Consider the following 9,880-nt stretch of genomic DNA (forward strand, 5'->3'; position numbering starts at 1 on the left):
AGAAACTCTGTAGAACCTCGGGACAGTACGCTGTAGGGGCGGAGCTTGTTAACGTGGAAACACACAAATTCTCTACTGCGCAGACTCAGGCTGCAGAAAAGGTACAAGATGTCTGCGTTCTGGAGCGGGATATTTTGGCTTCAAAACTGTACAATGGGAAAATACAGTCTATGGCCGTGACATGTAGACATTTGGCGGTTTACACTTTGACAACATTTTTTCAAAGAATTAGTTTTATCTAACAGTGGTAAGCCTCAAATATAGCTTTTATGTATATTTGCACTCTTTTTTTTAACATTGTAGGCACCGTTTTCTCTCTTTGCCAGGACCTCTGTAACACCTTTGATAGCATATATTTAAAGCCTTCAACAATATCCATGATATCATACATTTGTATCACTGTATCCTCTGGGTCGCCTGAGTGAAACTACAGCTCTATGGATGTTCTCAGGAAAGAGACTTTGATTATTTTACTTGATGCTTCCGTTTTATTGTTGGCTGACCCCTGGCAGCTTGCAAACCCCGAGGTCACCACAACTTGTGGTGAAAAGTTTCCAAACATCCTCATGTTAGCATGACTAAAGGCATATTTAAGATTTGTCTTGGACGCAGGCTTCAGTTTTGTAAAACAGACAGAGAAAGAGGGCGAGACCAGAAGATAAGACGGATGTGCTCATCTCCAAACGGAGCTGCAGAGACAAACAAGAAATAGTTTTATCATCAGAGCATCTTCGCAAGGCGGGGGCAGGATGGTGTAGCACAGGGGTACAGTGTGGAGATATCCAAATGTCCTCTTTTCTGGAATGAACTGGCCAATAAACATTAAACAGAGCAGAGTAGATTCCCACCTGATTCCCAGCAGATCCCTGACAGATTAACGCCTCCAGAACAATGAGACGAGAGTGGAGACCGCTTCCTCTGTGTCCCCACTTGTCTGGGGCAGACAACATCCCTGTGCTACCCTTTCTAGCAGGGCTGAGGTGTGTGCTCCCGGGCAAGTGAACTTTCCCAGCAATCCCCTGGGGGAGGGGAAGACTATACCACCAACACAATACAGAAGAACATCTGCATGAACACGAGAGTGTGAGGCAATGTTCAAGGCTGATCATTTTCATCCTTTATTTCATTATTTGTTTGACTTTTTAACCCTAATGTTCATGACTGTTTAATTCACCAGATTTTCAAGTCCCCAGTTTTCGTGACCAAATGTGAACTCTCACATCCTTTATATGAGCATTATTAACCACTAACCTGTGCATGATCTCTCATATCTGCAATCCTCCTTATGGGGTGATTTTAAGGTTACTAAAGATCCTGTATGTCCTCAAAAGCTATTTGCAGTATGATTGACAGCTGATGGCAAGAAAAAAAATCATTTAAAACTCCTGACTGACATGATTAGGGTTGAAACTTGAAATATTCCAGCTTTGATAAAAAAAAAGGTGTGATTTCTATTTAGAGAATCAATCTCAGAGAAGACACTTCTCTCCTCATTTCTCTCCGGCACACCTGTTATCTGTTCGCCTGCTCAACCTCCTCATCCTCTCCCCCTTCCCCCCATCCTGAAACACCTCCTGCTCTGCAGAGCAGGTGTTGGAGGAAGTCAAAGTCTAATCAGACAATCCAAACGATCAGTATCTCACCACTGATAATGACAGATGTCTACACACTTCATATGGGTCCAAATCTGTACGGCTTCCAATTTGTTTTCCAGCTTTAACTGTGCTGTAATTTTCACAACACATGACCAAAGATCCATGAGTTTCAGGGCTAGATTGGAGCAAAATGTTTCAATCGTGTGGATAACATATATATATTTTTAATTTACACACACAGTACTTCAATGCATTTTGCTTTTAATTACTATTTGAGATTAAAAACAGTTGCTTGTAGGGCTGATAGGACACACAGATTACTATTTAGTATCATTTTATCATCTTTTTTTGGTGTTCTTGACCCTCAATGTTTGTGTTTCTATTCTGTCTCAATGCTCTCATCACGGTTATTACCAGTATCTTGTCTTCATCTTGTATTTTCTGACAGCGTTTTATGTTCTGTGTGTTTTAACTTATTTTACCTCACTGTGCTGCACTTTGCTAAACTTGATTGTTTTTTAAATGTGCTATATAAATAAAGGGGATTGGATTGGATTCATGGCATGAAGTATAACAGTTCATGTTAAAGCTCATAGATAACTTTAAACTCCAAGAAGTGCAGAGAGACAAAGTTAGAAACTAGCTTGTGGATGAAGCTAATTTTATTCCATTTTATTTTATTATATATTTGCACTGTGTTTACGTATTTTAGTATTGTATTGTATGTTATGTTTGTCATTTGTACTGCTTTTGATCTGTACAGCACTTTGGTCAACCTGCTCTTTAAATAAAGTTTGAGTTGAGTTGAGTTTATCGTCTTTAAACATATTGTTTTGGGTTGTCTTTGATGATTTCATTCAGTCCTTCCACTCTCTTTTTTTTTTTTTACATTGTTTCCTGTCAATTGCAGCTTGCTGGATACTAACTTACTAGCAGAAGACAGCTGCTGACTTGCTACTGAGCTATTGGGGCATTAAGCTTGTAAATCTAAACTGGAGAGCTGGTGGAGACCAAAACCAGAGACAAAAGAGAGTGAATATTTGACTTACAAACATCAAGTTGACAGAAACATGACTTCAAGTGAATTATCAGCTCAATGTGGCCACTGATGGTATCATGTTAGCCAAACCAATTTGTATGGTATACACATTGTTACGTTGTAACAAGCTAGCTCTACAACTTGTGCAGCTAGCACTTAAAGCCAAGGAAGTTGGCCCAAAAGACAGAAGTAACAGGAAAAACGTAGTTAACAGCCTAATTTAGTACGTATGTTGCATTTTTATCATCATTTAGCTTTAAGAGTATCGAAGCACTTAATTTTACTGACAACTCTTACGGAGTGACTAAAATAACTAGTAAAAAGCACAAATCTTGAATATTTTTGGGTACAATTTATGTTTAATCATAGTATCTGATAACCCTGATTAATGTAGAATAATCACCTGTGATTGAAAATGTAATTAATTAACTGAACATACTGGTAGAGGCATAAGAGGTTATGCTCTAGGCAGCATACCCAAACATTTGCTGCTAATTGGACAAGTACTGTTGAAACTAAAAACACTTTTCCCTTCTGTGGCTTTGTCCATCTCAGGCCCTTGCAGTGGCTCTGGGGATCACCGCAGAGTGCTAACACATATATACCTTCCGTCCCTGTGATTTAAACTAACACCACTGCCTCACAGCACAGCACAAAGGAGCCAGCAAACACATTGTGCAATTCCCAAGAAAGCCACCCACAGACGTTTCTACAGCTAGACTGGCGACCAGCAGCTCCATAGCGTTTCTGAACTCGCTTGGAAGGCGGACAGTTTGTGCTGCTACGCCAAGGACAGGAAGTGCTTGCAGAGCGACAGGAAGTGCTCACCGCTGCAGTAGCCGAGGCTGGAACTGAGATAATGCCATTGTGTAAGCAAGCCAAGTGACCTCTCCCTGAGCGCCGAGTCCAGAGGCTGGCGTCGGGAGCCCTGGCCCCCACCCAGCCCCAGACTCCCCAGGCACGGGGTGGAGGAACAGGGGGGAGGAATGGAGGGAGGAGGAGGAGTGGGGGGGGTATAAGGCATGTCACCTCCCCTCCTCTCCTCTGGGTTGACTCTGAACCTCACCTTGTAGAGGAAATGTGGCTACGACTCCAGACTTTATGACTTCTCCCATCAAACGCCAGGGTTTTTCACTCCCACACAGCAAGAGAGAGCGATGAGGACGGGGCACACTCAGGCCCACGCCCATGTTAACACACAAAACACATACACACACAGACTCTCTCTTTCTCTTAGGGGGAAAACCTTATCAGGTCATCGGTGGTAAAATAGACGATGACAGTATTATAGTCCAAATCCTGTGGTTCCATCCAAATCACCCGCCCACTGATCCTCAGAGGGTCACTCGGCGTGCTCTGGAGTCCCGCTGGTGTCTGTGCGGGGGCACCGAAAGGTTGCATAAGCATCTCTCATATTTCTGTCAGCTCCCTTTGACGTGTCACAAGCATGGTAACCCACAAACCAGAGATGGGAACAGTGCGAGAAACGATGGAGCTGACAGGTTGAGGTCTGCTGGCTCTGATAAGAACCCCTGCAGCCGCTTGGTGATGTTTGGATTTCTGGGCCACAAACACGGGGGGCTTCATTCTCTGCTACGCAAACACTCCAAGTCTGGATATTTGAGGAGTAACAGGTTGCTTTAACCTTTTTTCACCCCTGTATCACCCTGCTATTGAAACACAGCTGCTCTGAAAACAAGGAAACACTTTTTCACACATTTCTTTAGCCAGCACATGTGTGACACAGAGTCAATATAGTCTACACTGGACTGAGGGTGGCTGTCATTTCATGAAGCTACATGTTATAAAGTCTCAAAAGGGGTATTTTGGATATGAAAATGCCTTATCTTAAATTAACAAACCCAGATAAATATCATAGAGAAAACAATGACATCAGTGAGCATCTAATGTGGCAAAATTAATTCGATGGAGACAAAATAATTCAGATATTTTTGGTTAAATTCACCTTTTCAAGCTTTGTGTGAGTTGCTGAAAGAGATATAATAGTTGGGAATTAGATCTTGGGTATATTTAAAAAATGATGCATTCTGTCAAATGTGCAGTCATATTTTTAGTCTCTGGAGGTTTGGCAGCATTGTTCCCCTGCGTCCCTGTATTATATCACTCCATTAAAAATAAGTTAAGACAACAAATATGTGAGATTTTCTGTTATCTCTATAAACGTGAAACCGAAAGAGTGTTTGACGCCTTCAACTTAATCCATCAGCTGTTTGTTTGGGTCATTAATCCCAGAGAGACGTCTAGGCAGGCAAACAGTTTGGACGTCTGGACGTCACAGCCTGAGACAGCAGCAGTATCACCACGTTTAACATATTTTTATCCCTGCATAAGAGGCCTCTTCACTTCACAGGTACGTGATGGGTGTTTATTTAATCTCTCTCCAGTCTTATTGATTTCACTTTTTGGGGCATTGGAGTGATCAATTAACGCCTTTTATCAAGCAGCATCTTATGAGGCTGCACCGAGACGGCCGTGCGTAATGGGGGAGCCATTAACTCCACGCGTAAACCTGATAATCAAGATTTTTAACACGGTGAACTATCCCAATACACAGGCTGATGTGGAGTTTATTGATGTCTGAGCATTAGTGTCAGTCTAATACAAGGGTGAGAACTAAAACTGGCAGTCTTAATAAACTTGAGTGTGGATTAAAGAGTTTATCAGTTTCACTTTTTCGCTTTAAAAATGCGTAATATGCTCCAGAATGCCAATTTAGAATCTGAACACAAAACACGTGCTTCATAAAACTTATGTCATCTAAAAACAAATGAATCTTAATCCAAATTTTGTGCACATGGATATATATTTGTATTAATTGCTGTAATCTCCGCGTCTGTCCTCAGAGGGTCTCAGATCCTCACACAAGGCTCGGAGGCGGAGTGCTCGAAACTTTTTACACCTTTGTAGTAGTGGGCACTCCCCCCACATGGTGATTGGCTGCCGGTGTGTTTATAGCTCACCAGCCTTCACATCCAGCTCTGAGTAGTCTGTATCGTTCAGTCCACACGCCTCTTGGAAGCAGCCAATGGATGTGACTTGTTATCTTACAGTTCAGATTGAAAACCAGACACCTTGTTGAGTTTATTCTTCGTGTAGGCAGTGCTGTTCTCAGTAGTGTGCTGACGCCTCTGCGAGCTGTCTCTCCAAACCTCCCCGGACAGAGATGAGTAGTCCCGATGCGGGTTACGCCAGCGACGATCAGACCCAGGCAAGGTGTACGATGTCAGTCATGATGCCTGGAATGGGACACTGCCAGTGGGCCGACCCTCTCAGTCCTCTCGGGGACACTAAAGTGAAGAATGAGCCGTGCGCCTCAGGGAGCTCCGGGAGCCAGAGCCGCGGGAAAAGCGAGCCGCGGATCAGACGGCCCATGAACGCGTTCATGGTGTGGGCAAAGGATGAGCGCAAGAGACTGGCGCAGCAAAACCCGGACCTGCACAACGCGGAGCTCAGCAAAATGCTTGGTAAGTAATCCAATAATTTAATATCATTTTGCGCACATACCTCAAACGTTATGTGGAGTTATTGCCACCGTGATTCTTCCCAATTTTCTTGAATTTTACGCACTTGATTTTTTAGTTCCATGGTTCTTTTTTTGTTATGAAAGCTTTTATTCAGTCAGTTTAGGTGTTTTTTTTAGTCTGTAGGTGATGATGCAATGTTTGAAAAAGTTTGCGTCCCAACTTAGCTGCACATGTAACCTCAAAAAACCCATCCCTGCCCCCTAAAATGGCAACAAGCTATTTTTATGAGCATGTCCAGGCTGTGTTCACTTTCTGCTGACGTATCATTGATGTTCATTCTCTTCATGACCTGCAGGGAAATCATGGAAAGCCCTTCCTGTCACAGAGAAGCAGCCCTTCGTTGAGGAGGCAGAGCGGCTGCGGGTCCAGCACATGCAGGACCACCCCAACTACAAGTACCGGCCCCGGCGAAGGAAGCAGGTAAAGAGGATTAAGCGGCTGGACTCTGGGTTTCTGGTTCACGGCGTGTCCGACCATCAGGCCCCAGCGATGGAGAGCATGAGCCTGGGTTACCACGAGCACGGCTTTCAGCTTCCTCCACAGCCACTCGGCCACTATAGAGACAGTCAGGCTCTCGGGGGTCCCTCTTATGAGAGCTACAGCCTCCCCACTCCTGACACCTCCCCACTGGACGCAGTGGAGTCGGACTCCATGTTCTTCCCTCCACACTCCCAGGAGGACTGCCACATGATGCCTGCGTACGCCTACCACTCTCAGGCTGCAGAGTACCAACCTCAGGACCCCGTCTCCAACCATCACGCCAACCTGCATCGCCATCCTGCCTCTGCTGCAGAATCCGCCTCCCTCCCCCCTTCCTACATGGGACACCCCAACCCTCTGGCCATGTACTACACCCAGCACTGCAATCCCAGCCACCCTAAGAGACACCCTGGCGGGGCAGGACAGCTCTCCCCTCCTCCTGACTCCCATCCCCACCCTGCAGAAAGCGTGGAGCACATGCACCACTCTGATCTGCTGGGCGAGGTGGACCGCAGTGAGTTTGAGCAGTATTTGAGCTCCTCTTCAGCACGGGCAGACATGACGGGCCTGCCGTACGGGCAGCACGAGACCAGCATGCAGGGACCTGAGAGCCTGATATCTTCAGTGCTGTCAGACGCCAGCACGGCTGTGTATTACTGCAGCTACAACAACTCCTAACCTCCTGCTGCATGGACACAGGATCTGACCTCAAATCTCTGTAGCTTAACTGAACAAAAAATGTGTTTATTTTTGTAATTTTTTCTTCACTATTAGAACAGAAGGCATGAGATTTAAAAATGAAGACTGCTGTACTGTATGTGCCCAAGAGAAGCCATAGAATATTTCACTGGTTTGAACGTTTGTCTTCCTCTCTCGTAGGGACAGAAGTCATATTGTGATAATAAATATTGTTCAGCCACTATTTTAAAGATTATGTATATACCGAAGGTTTTTTTTTTAATACTTTTTGCACTTTTGAGAAATAAATTGTTGCAAATACTCGCCCTTGTTTGTATTTATTGTTGCACAACTTTGAAAACTTTACTTCAGGTTGGTTTTACTTTCTTAAATAAAAACTCTTTCCCCTCAATGTTCAGGCAGAAATTCATAAAGGAAAATATGCAAAGAGAACGATTAAATGTTTCTTATATTTCCCTCCATTCACAGTATTGCCTCTGTGCTATAAGCCTCTTTTTGTTTCTTTTTCCCACTTCCACACGCAGCTGAACGCTCTCCCCGCTGCTCACCTGGAAGCAAGGCAGCGACCCCGCTTCCTGGCCCCGTACGGAGCAAAGGTAACCTCTGTGTGCGTTACACGCAGCGCCTTGTTTTCGCAGCATGGGAGCTCAGTTTATGCTCCGGACATCCTGCCTGTGAATGATTCAGTCTTTTCTGATTAATTTCAGGGGCCATTAAAATTATCTGTGGCCTACTACACGGCTGTGAAACAATGGTGACGCTTAGTTTTGTGTAGCTGAATGCGAGGTACATTTCAACATCCATCCTCCGGCTATGTGATAATAACACAGCAGTGACATCAGGCTTTATTTTGGTGGGTATACTGAAATACCCTGAGATATATTTAACCACTCACACCACTGTGTTGCTTCATCGTATTTTAAATTTATCAGGGAAAAATCTTTACAAGATCACATCAAACCTGGAGGATATTGAATGATATTTATAGCCAAGAGAGTCATGTTTTATAAATAGAGATTTTCCTGATTTCTAAAGGAAGAGGTTCTCCTCGGAGGGGTCAATCACCCTGACCTCAGAGTCCATTTTTAGCACCTGAGAGGAAACATGGTCCAGAGGTTTACATGTTTGTACGCTTTGTTCATGCAGAATGTTTTTAAGAAATTCTCAGATGCAGGAGAAGTAGTGGGAAAGAAAATCACTCAAGAAGTCCAAGAAATCAATCAAGCATGAAGTCTTTATAAAACTTCTTAACTTCACATATTCCTGAGTCCGAACCGGTGATGTCCGAGGTGTGGAAGTTGTTGTAAGCTGTCGCACCTAAACCTGACTGCTCCCTCCCTCAGGCCATGCACAGAGAATCCACTCTAATTGGTGTGAATGTGTTTAAATTCATTCTGCAGCAGAGTGGCAGCTTTATCCTCCCTGTTGTTGCAGCTAATGGGTGCATAACAACAGGCTCAGGCTTCGAGGCCCCCCAGGCTGCAGCAGGGTGGGTGGGGGTCACCTGCGTAGACTTTGGGAGAGGCAGACCCCCCATGTCAGCCGTGATGTTATCTACACGGGCTAATTGATCGGGGCTAATTGACGAGGAAGAGCTCAGTGAGGGGATTCTGCATTTTCAGGATCAAGATTTTATTTTGAAGATAACATTTTCTGACTTTTATTGGAGGAAAATTCTAATGATTATAACTCTGTCTTCTTTCCTGTTAAAAGTCATTCATTTTATGGTTTATATAGAGTGCAGGTACAGGTTTGTTCTTTTGCTCACATGACAGATAATATGTGTAGATAAATGTGAGAAAGAAATAAAAAGAATAACATTTTCATGAAAAAACATCTAAAATGTACTTTTCTCACAAGTTCTCAAGTTCTGCACAATGTAATAGAGGAAAATACAAAATATTCAGGCCTTAGATATTAAAATACATATATATAATGTATCTCAATTACAAAAAAAAATGTTTTTGACTATTTTACTCAGAAAAATAATGTACAACATAGTGCCAATTTCCCCCTTGTATAATATGTTTATATTCTATAATTTTATATGTTTATAGGTCCCTGTATTATTGAGTTTTTACACCACAAACAGAGGAATATTACTTGTTTTTCACATGGTTTGGTCTTAAATGTAATGAGCAAACAGAATACTAAAAACAAGCCTCATAATGTCTTCAATGTAACTCCACATTAATAAGAAACAAATATGTTCTTATTCTGTGCTGCTGCGTTTGAGACTCTTTACAGTGTTTATATTTGCACACAGCAGCAAGATGTTTCCAGGTAGAAGGAAGACATTCAGCCAAAGCAAACGGAGCACAGCTCAAAGCTCAGGAAATCAGGGCTTTCATGGTGTTCCCACTGCTGCTGTACGCTGTAAGTGTGTGTGTGTGTGTTTTCGTGTGTGTCCCGGGGCCTCGCTGGCAGCAGTCTGCAGAGCCACTCAGAGATTACAGCGGTCCGGCCGGCTACATTAACACAGCAGCACTTAATCATGGCACTGCCCTAATCTCATCTCAGGT

The 9,880-nt window shown here is 43.5% G+C and overlaps 1 protein-coding gene across 1 annotated transcript; it reads left to right on the top strand.

The window, feature by feature from the left end:
* Positions 1 to 5,444: 5,444 nt before the first annotated feature.
* Positions 5,445 to 7,653, top strand: sox17 (SRY-box transcription factor 17). The gene is made up of 2 exons (XM_034706467.1): positions 5,445 to 6,119; positions 6,475 to 7,653. Exons 1-2 carry the CDS (start codon positions 5,819 to 5,821, stop codon positions 7,335 to 7,337), a joined length of 1,164 nt encoding a protein of 387 aa, XP_034562358.1. The 5' UTR covers positions 5,445 to 5,818; the 3' UTR covers positions 7,338 to 7,653.
* The last annotated feature ends 2,227 nt before the right edge of the window (positions 7,654 to 9,880 follow it).

Source organism: Notolabrus celidotus, chromosome 17 (genome assembly GCF_009762535.1).
Source record: "Notolabrus celidotus isolate fNotCel1 chromosome 17, fNotCel1.pri, whole genome shotgun sequence".
Taxonomy (NCBI): domain Eukaryota; kingdom Metazoa; phylum Chordata; class Actinopteri; order Labriformes; family Labridae; genus Notolabrus; species Notolabrus celidotus.

Excerpts from the sequence above, each read along its gene's own strand:
- sox17 (XM_034706467.1), top strand. The coding sequence starts at position 5,819 with ATGAGTAGTCCCGATGCGGGTTACGCCAGCGACGATCAGACCCAGGCA. Across the intron at positions 6,120-6,474 it reads GGAGCTCAGCAAAATGCTTG|GGAAATCATGGAAAGCCCTT; the intron begins GTAAGTAATCCA and ends CATGACCTGCAG.